At 48.6% G+C, this 10,935-nt stretch overlaps 4 protein-coding genes across 4 annotated transcripts; 2 read left to right on the forward strand and 2 right to left on the reverse strand.

Moving 5' to 3' along the window:
* Positions 1-1,378: 1,378 nt before the first annotated feature.
* On the forward strand, positions 1,379-2,844 carry Aud_002635 (fungal specific transcription factor domain-containing protein; the record flags this gene model as incomplete). The annotated part of the gene is made up of 3 exons (XM_043287598.1): positions 1,379-1,723; positions 1,788-2,551; positions 2,604-2,844. 3 exons carry the CDS (start codon positions 1,379-1,381, stop codon positions 2,842-2,844), a joined length of 1,350 nt encoding a protein of 449 aa, XP_043143533.1.
* Positions 2,845-4,237: 1,393 nt separating this feature from the next.
* Aud_002636 (uncharacterized protein) lies at positions 4,238-5,431 on the reverse strand (the record flags this gene model as incomplete). Its single annotated transcript, XM_043287599.1, has 2 exons — positions 4,238-5,277; positions 5,326-5,431. The coding sequence occupies 2 exons, from the start codon at positions 5,429-5,431 to the stop codon at positions 4,238-4,240; spliced, it is 1,146 nt and encodes a 381-aa protein (XP_043143534.1).
* An 863-nt stretch (positions 5,432-6,294) lies between these two features.
* On the forward strand, positions 6,295-7,189 carry Aud_002637 (uncharacterized protein; the record flags this gene model as incomplete). The annotated part of the gene is made up of 2 exons (XM_043287600.1): positions 6,295-6,710; positions 6,775-7,189. The coding sequence occupies 2 exons, from the start codon at positions 6,295-6,297 to the stop codon at positions 7,187-7,189; spliced, it is 831 nt and encodes a 276-aa protein (XP_043143535.1).
* Positions 7,190-8,481: 1,292 nt separating this feature from the next.
* Aud_002638 (uncharacterized protein) lies at positions 8,482-9,213 on the reverse strand (the record flags this gene model as incomplete). Its single annotated transcript, XM_043287601.1, has 1 exon — positions 8,482-9,213. The coding sequence occupies one exon, from the start codon at positions 9,211-9,213 to the stop codon at positions 8,482-8,484; it is 732 nt and encodes a 243-aa protein (XP_043143536.1).
* Positions 9,214-10,935: the final 1,722 nt, after the last annotated feature.

Below are 10,935 nucleotides of genomic sequence, written 5' to 3' on the forward strand. Positions count from 1 at the left end.
TCTGAGAGTAATCGGAGGTCTCTAGTAATTGCAAAGGCTGTGCATGAAGAGTGAAGCCCTCATTTGTAGGCGTATTCAACTATCAATTTATCACCCACTTCATGTACGTTGGCGGCGAACGCTAGCTGAACCTTCTCCAATTTGTCAGTTCAAGCTCGCATTCTCGACAGAAGAGGAAAGTCAAGTGGGTCCAAGGGGCGGTTCATATGTGGCAACCATTCCTTTGTAGCTACCGCCTGGCATGGATCGACGATGATGTGCTGAATTACTTCTGGTGTCTGCTCCACAAACCTATATTGGAATCGCGCCAAAGTGAAACCATGCATTGCCCCAAGAAGAAAGATAAGCAGAATCATTTCTTCTCGGACTCGTCAGACTAAACTGAACGGGCACCCGCCAATCCAGATGGTAATTATCTAGCTCCTTCCGCTGATTAAGCGCAACACCTGGTTGCCGAAAAGACCCTCGCAGAATAAAGTTAAGCCAACTAGTTATTTAGGGTTTCACGAGTTTGGTGGGTGGTGGGGCCCGCTGGACAACCCACTTCCGGCCCCAAATGTAAGGCCGATCAAAGTTGACTGGGAGTTAAGGAGCACCTGCAGACGGGAAAGGCTCAGACGCGGTGACTCGCTGTGCAGTCCTCTTTCCTCCGATAGCTCTTCGTCTTCTTCTGCCGTTTTCCATCTGTTCGCATTCGCGCTTTCACAATTTTCAATAATAAATACAGCCCTCGCGGAACCAATGGGGAGTGAACAACAGAGCTCCCTAGTGCGGCAGCAGAGTGCTAAAGCCTGCGATTCTCGTGCTTGAAGAAAGGTAGCCACTGTCTGTGGTCAAGATCCTGGCCACTTGGATTCCCCTAACCCGCTCCAAAACGGAAAATAGATCAAATGTGACAAGGCCTTTCCACAATGCGACTGGTGCGTACACCAGGGCACTCAGTGCACGTTCACCAGAAAGTCGCGGAGACAACCAAAGGCACATCTAACCGTTAGCCAGGTTTGCATACCTATCTGTAAAAAGCAATGGCATTGGCCTAAGATGATTTGCATAGCAACGAGCTGCGCGATTAGAAGCACGTCTCTCTTTACTGGAAACTATCCTCTGCGACAAATTCTCGACTGTCAGTGGTAGGACTCAGAGTCAAGTGATAGTGGACGAGGGTTTACCGTGCTACGAACATGTCTATTCGGCCGCACGCGGCAAGGAAGAGGTGCTTGACCTTCAATACGGATGGCTTGACTCGAAGTCCGCTTGGCTTTTACCAGAGGCTCGAGAATTTGTACGGTCAGTCCTGGGCCGTTCTGTGAACCTAGAGGCTATATTCAGACCTATTACTCCATGGAAACACCATACGACTGAGTGTGCGAGTCATGAGATGCCGATACAGAGCTTTACGCAACTTCCAGACGTTCGCATTGTCAAAAGCTGCGTGGCGGTTTACTACGGCTCATCCGTCCATTCCATCCTCCCGGTAATCGATCGAGATCTCTTTAAGAACACCCTCAACCTCGCGTACTCAACCCTGTTGTCCGATCATTTAGGCTCCTCATGCGCTAAAGCATGTGTCTGGGCATTTCTATGCTTATCTTCGATATGGGACCCCGCTGTTGCGTATCGACTGCAAACTAACGTAGCAGCCATTGCGCTGGAAGTCGAGAGATACATACCTCGCATTCTTCAAGAAGACACGATTGATGGTCTTCAAGCTCTTCTAATGCTGGTATGTGTTCAATATCATCAACACCGTGTTCAGAATGTATGCCCCTAACACTGTCTTGGACTAGATGCTCTTTCACTGTTTCTCTGGGAACTTTCAGACCGCACTCTACCTGGACTCTCTCATTGGCCGACTGATTTATAAATTCGGCGCCAATTTCGAGTCTCCCCGGGGATCTGCTTCCGTGCTGTTCCCAGAAACAAATAATCTGCCCAGGATGGACCGCCACCTTCGCCGGCTGTTCTGGGCTGCATATATAATTGATAAAGAGCTATCCATTCGAATGGACCAGCCCGCCGCTATTACAGATGAAGCTTGTGATCTCACCATTCCCCCAGGATACGGTGACCTTCTATGCGATATCCAGTTATTAAAAGAGTCTAGTCACAGAGAGCTGCGCGAGTGCTTATATCTGACTGACCTCCGATTGATAAAGATTAAATCTCGCATATACAAGGCAATTTACAGTCGACAGGCCATGCAACTGCCTGACGCTGGCCTCATCAAGACTGTTCGTGATCTGGATGAGGAGCTTGAGGAGTGGAGGCTTTCTATACCTCCGCAGTACCGACCTTCGCTTTCTACTGTCGCTCAGCAAGTGACTAATATTGACCTTCCCTTCAGAATCCATGCAATTAATATGCAGATGGATTACTACCATTGCCTGACTATGATTCATCGAGCTTGCGGCCGATGCACGGTATGGAACCGAGGTAGTACGACGGTGTGCAATGGAATCGCCACCTCCTTAAAGCTTGCGGCGGAATCTAGTAGAGCATCTCTCACGTTTTTACAGAATGTACTACCCAAGTTACCGTCGGGCATATTCTGGTATGTTAAACTTGCCCAAGACTCGCTATTAGCAGCGCTTACCATTGTTTAGGTGTTTGGTCTTCTATCCATTGTCGGCTTGTTTAACGATATTCGGAAACATCCTTCTTTTCCCTTTCGAGCCGGGCATCACAAGGGATTTTGCAATACTCGAGTCTGCAGCTTCCTTAGTCAGGGCACTGCCTATGAACTCTAAGCGTGCACACAAGGATCGTCTTGTGGAACTTGTCAGAAAGCTCAATGAGCGTGCCAAGCTTCTCACTGCAGACATGCGAGAGAACCCTGGACACTAGGCAAGAGTATGAATTGGCTAGGTGGCAAACCCATAAATAGGCATCTATACAGTATAGTAGACATTTCTACAGTCATTACCATGTGTCAAGCAGAGCGACGACAAGGCCCATGCATCTGTAAACCAGATCCAGATCTCATCAGCGCTGAGATTTAGGCGCCAAAATAAGGAAACTCAGGAAATATTTTGCGCTAATAACGAATGCCACGAGCATCAAAAATACTACTTTGGACTGGAAATGGACCAATGAGATGCTCATAACCGGGAAGGCTCAGCTGCCTTCCCTGTCAGCTCGTCAACATTTGCCGGTATCGTCCACCTCCATCTCTGCTTTTGCATTCCGCATAAGGACAAAATTAGACGGAAGAATATAGGAAAGTAGAGATAAGCATGTAATGCATGCGGCAGACAAGAGGTATGCACGTATCCCCAATCAACTCGACCATCAAATGACAAGATGCCGAGACTCAGGCCATAACTCTTGACCATGCATATAGGGTTTCTTTCTCATGGGACTGCGTAGGGTTCGCCAGGCTAGCATTGCAGGCCTATTACAGCATCGGGAAGCGCACCATGATAATAGAGAGAAGATTACGATCCCTAGCCACTAATCAGACGAAATCAAGAGTCTTCCATCCTCTTATGATGATACTTGGACCATCATTAACTAGCACCCGTCACTTTGGTAAACGATCAGCGACATATCTTCATAAATGCTATCAAATGGAGGAACAGGTGAAAAAGAACACTAGCTTTCATTTGCAATAAATTGGACGTTACTAGACTATCTGCCTGCTGCTTCAATCCGCACAAATACGGTCATCAACCCTCCGTTAAAAATTAGGCTCCACTAGATTCAGCAACGACATCTCGTTCAGTGGGGGCCAACTGGCCAGGCCTATGCCTCCAAGTCATATGGTGGAGAGGGGGCGGCACAACCAGAAAAAAAAACACTTCTTCGCCAATGCCCTTGCCACGGACTCGCTTACGGTTGAAATTTCGTAAAGGAAGCATGAATATCCAAACGGCTTCGTTTTTGGCACGGAGACCAAGGCAGCCGGACATATTTAGTCAGTACGTCTGTACCTGTTTGAGCTGAAGAATGGGATGTTGCATCATAATGTTGATTACACGCCCTTCGAGGGGAAGACCCTCTCGCAGCGGCCGAGATATACCTTGTTGAGAAAAGAGGTTGTCTATTCATTGGGAGAATGGAGGCGTCGTGGGGGAAAAGGGCGTTGGGCACTTCGTTGAGAGAGGGCGCAGTGAATTCTCTGTCAGGACCGAGAACTCTGGGGTCCAGAGAAGTTCCAGATTCAAAGTCAATATATGTGTTCGAAATGGCTTGTATATACATTAGTTTTAAGTCCCTATGAACAAGAAGGGGCTGCTAACTAAAGCGGGCTCCCCCAAAGATCCCCCCCATGACTATCTAACAACAACTTCCACTTCTTGAAAAACCACGGCGCAACCTCCCAGCTCCCCACTTCCCACGGCTGCCCACTCCCACTCCCACTCCCCGACCCCAAACAAAGTAACCCCCCTTCAAGAATGTCCCCCTTCAGCTCAAACATATCAACTAAATGTGGCAGGGCCGCTGAGAGAATAATTGCCCTAGACCTTAGAGTCGGGATCGGGATGAGATCAAATAGTGGATGATGCGGAATTAGGACCTGTGGGATGGTTGGCTGGAGATGTGCGGGGAGTAGAGGATATCGCGTCGAGACGTCGGATAGGAATTTTTGAGGGTCCGTGGAGGAGGCTGCTTGGCGGTAGAAGGGCGAGCACAGGGACATGCAGTTGTAAGAGAAGAACTCTTCGATGCTTAACCCGATTGTTGGGGCATTGAACAGGCAGGCGGAGAAAAAGTTTGTTTTGGGGGTTTGGAAGCGGTTTTTGTAAGGGTCTGCGAGGTACGTTGATGATGTGTTAAAATGGGGGCTGTGTCCCTGCCGGGAGAACTGGGGTGTGCAGGCCGAGGTCGGGTTTGAGGTGCTTGTGGCGAAGTGTTCTGCGCTCTCGTCGTTGACTTCTTCTGCGGGTGTCGGGTAGAAGGGTTGATCATTGGACTCAGCCAGCAGATAATCGCCGTTGAGGCTCCGGTTGGGCGTTGAGTTTGAAAACAAGAGTTCCAAGAGGCCTACCCCACCGTATGGACCGACAATCGAGCCGCTAATTGATTGTGTTGCTGGCAGAGGTTCACTAGAAGGTGTCGAGACCGACAAATCTGTACCGGATATACTATAAAACGGAGTTTCTGGTGCGTCGGGCAGAATATATGACTGGCCGAAACCTTCATGAGCCGGACCACTCGAAGCCTCGCCTTCGACATTCTTAGGAGTAGGATACGGCCGAAGCTGCTGATACCGACTAGAACCACCCTTCTCCCCCGTTCTAGCCCTATTACTCTGCAACCGCTCCTTCTGTCTTTGACCTAGATACCTATTAGCCAACCCACCAAAACCAGTTCAGAACGACTTACGATAAGCCCGCTGCGCCTCCCTATTCTGCAACTTCCGTGCCTCGGTAATAACCCGCTTCGGCCTGGCGGATTTGGGTTTCGGTTGCGCTCCCGGTGTCTGCTGCATCGTGATTCGCAGTGGTAGTGGCTTACTGGCGAGGAGCCTCTCATACGATTCTGCTCGGAGTTGGGTTGTGAGGAAGATGGCGCGACGTCGGCTGACGCTGCTCTTTTGTTGGCGTCTGGCGATGGGCGATGGGCGAAGCGACAGTTGAACACCGGCAGTGAGCTTGAAAACTGGCAAATAAAGTAGAGTCTCGACTAATGAGACTCAGCGAGCGATTTAACCGGATTTCGCCTAGTGGAGTGGTTTCATCATGCCAGAAATTTGCAGTGGCTTATGGGTTTTCCTCCAATCAACGGCGAGTAAGCCCATAAGCCAGATGCATATCACAAGAACTTGATCATGGATCCTGGCCAATGGAGTAATGGAGTGTTGAATTCGCTAAGCTAGTAACGTTCATGGATCACTAGTAATTTATATGGCCAATTGAAAATTAATGAAGGTCTGGTCTTCTAAACGAATGACTATCTAGCTACTATTTATCCCTCTCGATAGCGGTGGAATTTGAAGCCATTCGAACGATCGAATGCTATCAAATATTCGGCCAAGGGTGGCAGTGCTAAGCCAATTCGTATGCCTTCCAAATCGGGTAAGCGGTCATATAATTCAATATGGAGTAATGGAATGGTTTGGAGCTGTACATAGTAGAGCATCAATGTCAGCTTCATCAATGAATTTGTGTATATCCAGCGCAGTCGTCAGACTATATAAACCAGTTTCTCGAATCTTCATGCCATCACCAAGCTTAACAAATAACAACACAACATCACAATACCTTTTCAAAAGCACAATCTATTCGAGCAGTCACCAATAAGTCACCAATAACCAACATCTCCAAAACCAACCCCGAAATCACAATCCCAAAGATGTCGAAAGTAATCGCCATAATCGGCGCAACCGGAAACCAAGGGTCCTCCGTCGCGCACACCTTCCTTGACACCCCGAACTGGACCGTCCGTGCCATAACCCGCAACCCTGCCTCAACAAAGGCCCAAGCCCTCGCCGCCGCCGGTGCCGAACTCTTCCAGGCCGATTTAAACGATATCGCCTCTCTCGAAGCCGCATTCCAAGGTGCACACTCTATCTTTGTGAACACGGACTTTTGGGGTCCCTATATTCGTGGGACGGGGACTGGCAGTGAAACGACGCATCGTAGCGACGATGCGTTTAATGAAGAAGTGAGACGTGGGAAGAACGCTGCGATTGCGGCGTCGAGGGTTCCGACGCTTGAGCGGTTTGTGTATTCGGCGTTGGGACCGACGAAGAGGGCTTTGAAGGGGAAGTATGCGCTGTCATACCATTGGGATTCGAAGGCAACAATTGTGGATTATATTAAGCGGGAACAGACGGAGCTTGCAAGAAGACGTCGATTATTTATGTTGGTGTTTATGCGACGAATCCGCTCATCATGCCGACTGGACCCCGGGACGGGGGCTGTACAAATTCATCCCCCCTGTGCGCGGGGAGACCAAGATACCCATTATTGACACTCCCTCGTCAACAGGACCCTTCGTACACGCGCTCGTTGAGCACGAGCTGGCGGGCATAAACTTACTCGCGTACGATAGCTATCTCAGCATTAATGAGGTCGTCGATATCTGGGCAAAGGCGATGGGGAAGAAGGCAGAGCTAGTGACTGTCACGGCGCAGCATATGCAACTGAGTTTAATATTCCGTGGGAGGTGCTCCAGGCACCATTGTGGATTGACGAGGCTGGGCATATGGGTGGGATTGAGGGGTGGATTAGGGCTGCTGATCTGAAGGTCAGGCCGAGGACGAAGACGTTTGGGGAGTGGTTGGCAGGAAGAAACTGGGAGGGGGTCTTAGATGGGGGGCATGCTGATAGATTTTGATTAACCTAGAGTTTTGTTCTTAAGAGCTTTTCTGCCTTAATATGGCCAATTCCTGCACAGACCGAATTTGGTTAAGATTGGATGCAGGGTCTGACGGACTCCAGATCGTCTCAGAGATAGAGCGAATCTTTTTCCGTTAAACGTGCTGTGGCGGGGTAATAACTTAACCCAGAGTCCTGCTGTTATCTTTGCCGGGTGTGTAATTCTCCCACTTCTACCAGACATGACAATCACATCACACCGTGGGGAAATGGAGATATAAAAATACCCTCCTCTTCTTCTCCTAGGAGAAGCTACCTTCCATTAGAACACAGCCGCAAACAAACAACAAAGCGATCAATCTGAGATCGATCATCCGCAATGTGTCGAGGTTGGCGTGTCACTGGCGCAAACTCAAAGGATACGGTGCAAATGATGTCGGTATCGACAAATCGTTCAGTCTGATTGCTCTGGGTACGATCATTTACTGATACGAAACGGTAGTGTCATCAGCTCTCACCCAGACGGCGGCCGGCAATTTTTCGTCATGATGAACCTTTACTAGTTTCTCGTCTAAGTACAGTTGCCATGGGCACTGGGTCAAAACGAGGTCTTCGTCAGTGCCCTTTGTCACCCCCTGATTTTTGCCTGTCACTCGCCGCTCTATACGGTGGTGCATATATGTCGGCAAGTCCTGGTTGTAAACTCTTCCCTCCCATTCGGAAAATTGGAGCAGTCATTATGTGTCGATCAGTGTCAACTGGGTCGTTTGGCTAGGAGAATATCTAGCTTACGTTTATTATTCTATTGCAAGCCTGGAGATTCTTCTCTCTCCCACAAGTTTGCACAGTTGTCCTCCATTCATTCAAGCCTCCAAGAGGACTTGAAATGTGTATTTGAATGCTTCCGAACAAGGCCTCAGAAACATACCAGGCAGGTCTGTCCAATCAAGTCTTCGGCTCGGTGCGATTTCAACCATTTCGGCTAGGGGCTGGACTGTCTCTCTACCATTCCTCATAAAAAGAGGAATTTTTTTACCAGAATAGATAGCCGTAAAGTTAACCGCACCTTCTCAATGTATATATATAGAATAATATAGCGCAGCTACGCACCAGTAGTCAGCTCGGATGGCGAAAAATCAAACCACGAACGAATATATTGCTATTCTGAAGAATTAGACAAGTACATATGTGAACAGTGTCTAAGTTAAAAGCCTTGCCCTCACCAAGGAATAGCTCCATTAGAGCTACTGAAAGTCCTCGTCTCCCCATCCTCTCCCAAAGTCGCCATCTCAACAACCCTCTTTGCCCCTTCCTCCGGCGTAACTCCATACTCATTCCACCGGGTCAAGTTCGTCTTCACATACCCCGGACAAACCGCGTTAACCTTCCCACCAACGGGATCCAGCACACGCGCATAGTTAAGCATAAGCATGTTCAACGCAGCCTTGCTCGCATCATAAACCTTATAATCAATGGGATACCAGGGGAGCGATGTATCCGTAGCTTTGTCCAGGCTCCCCATGGTGCTAGTAAGGAATACTATTCGCGGCGGGCCGGCTTTTGCCTTTTGGAGGAGTGGTACGAGGTATTCTGTCAAGACGCCGGTGCCAATAACATTGGTTGTGAATGTCCTGTTATATATCTCCCATGGGGTAATGCTTTTTTCGCCATCGATGAGGATCCCGGCGTTATTAATCAGGACGTCGAGGTAGCCAAAATCGCGTTCAATGGTGGACACTGCAGCTTTGATGAAGTCTTCGGAGGTGAGGTCGAGCTGGAGAGATGTTGCTCGATGTCCCGCATTGCGGATGTCGGCTGCGACTGCTTCACCGGCTTCAGGGTTTCTGCTGCCGATGATGACATGGTAGTTGTGCTTTGTGGCGAGGATCTGGGCTGTTGCTCGTCCGACGCCTTGGTTGGCGCCGGTTATCAGGACGAGAGGATGAGACATATTGATTGTACCAGAACCGCGTAGTGAAAGGCTGCGAAGATTATGAATGTGGGTGATGTTGGGGCTGGCGGTGGTTTATACCTAGCACGGGTCCATCATGGATATTCAATCCGGTGAATGTCAGCGAGAGTGCTTACAAATTCAATTCAATACTTCCAGGGTGAATTCTCATAGTCTTAAACAATTCAGGGTAATGTCATCAAGCAATGGCTTACCGAATTCTATCGAGTGTCAGGACCTGAAGTGAACGGCTTATGGGTTCCACCCAATGAGGGTCAAGTGGCTTACTATACCTTCACCGCAGCCCAGCCTCCTCATCAACTCCGACGCCCGAGGAAGGACTTCTGGAACTGGTTACAAAGAGTGTGAATACTAATTACAGGTCTAGGTATATTCCTCTCATACTCAATTCCTTTCTCTCAGTCAGGTATCTCTGAATCCGCCTGCGGACAGTGTGGTCGTGTGCATGCTGAACTTTCTCTATTATTATGCGCACAGCGGGAGAAAAGTCTGAACTGGACGTGTAGTATTGGAGCTCTGTTTCAATCAATAGCGTACCTGAACATCTTCGCTTCATATCCTCGGTGGCATCGTGGACCAAAGATACTATCCACGGGAGACTATGTGTGGAGGCCGCCAAGACAAAATGTTGTGCTCCATCTCACTCATGTTCACTGGTAGCTTTTAGAAAGAAACCATTGACATGGCACACTGTAGGGAGGTGGGATAAAGTGAGTTGTGACCATATCCCTGGCAGTTACGGCATCTCAGTGGTCGCTGTATGTAACCGATATTCAGAGGCAAATGAGACCTCTCTGCAGATCTGAATTAGCTGAGCAGGAAGGAAGGATTCTCCTTATAATATCTGCTCTTAAGAATGATCAAATTCACACTACTTCTGAAGCTGCATGTGTTTATAATGTCCCCGGTTCAACTCTTTAATGACGCCTAGATGGCCATACCTTTCGACCTGAAGCACGCGCAAACAGGTATGAAATAAGTCGGAATAAGAAGAATCACTTATTCGGTGGATTTTATCTATGGATTAATGTGGAGCAGCTCCTTAGCTATCTTATATTTAAGAAATAGCCAATATCCCCCTCTTAAAGGGTAGATTACCTGTTTCCTAGACTGTAGGCAAGAACTAGGTATATAACTTCATTAGTTGGCATGAAGAGATTAAGACTTGGTACTCTAGGCGCTATAATTACTAGTGTGCTAAATATGAAGATCTAAAGGTTATCTAAGAGTTGTTTAAATGTGTCCAGATTATTATAATGTAACATGGGAAAGCGCTTAAAGATATCTATAACCTTAATAAGACTGGCTTTGCAATGGGCTTAGTAGCTACTGGTAAGGTAGTTATAGTTAACGTAATCCACGGCCGAGCGGCGGATACGGCCGAAGTGCAAACACGAGGAGGCGGGACACGTTGCTTGCTGCTTGCGAGCGGTCCTTGCCCCGGTTTGTAGTCAGTTGGAGCCCACCTGCGACCGGCATGTTTGTAGGTCCTGATATCCAATCCTATCGCTGTAGAGTATAGCTGTGGCTCAAGCTGGATCATCACAAACACCCTCAGTACCCTGGTCAGCCCGTTGACAAGATTCAAGGCGAGGTCTTCAATCAGGCAACCCGGAAGGGCGTGCTCTGCGCTCAATGGTCTTGGTTTCGCGGGGAGCCTGACACGCCCGCGTCTGGCATGATCTTCCGCGTGACATTTGC

Source organism: Aspergillus udagawae, assembly GCF_001078395.1.
Source record: "Aspergillus udagawae IFM 46973 DNA, scaffold_2, whole genome shotgun sequence".
NCBI classification, from domain to species: Eukaryota; Fungi; Ascomycota; class Eurotiomycetes; order Eurotiales; family Aspergillaceae; genus Aspergillus; species Aspergillus udagawae.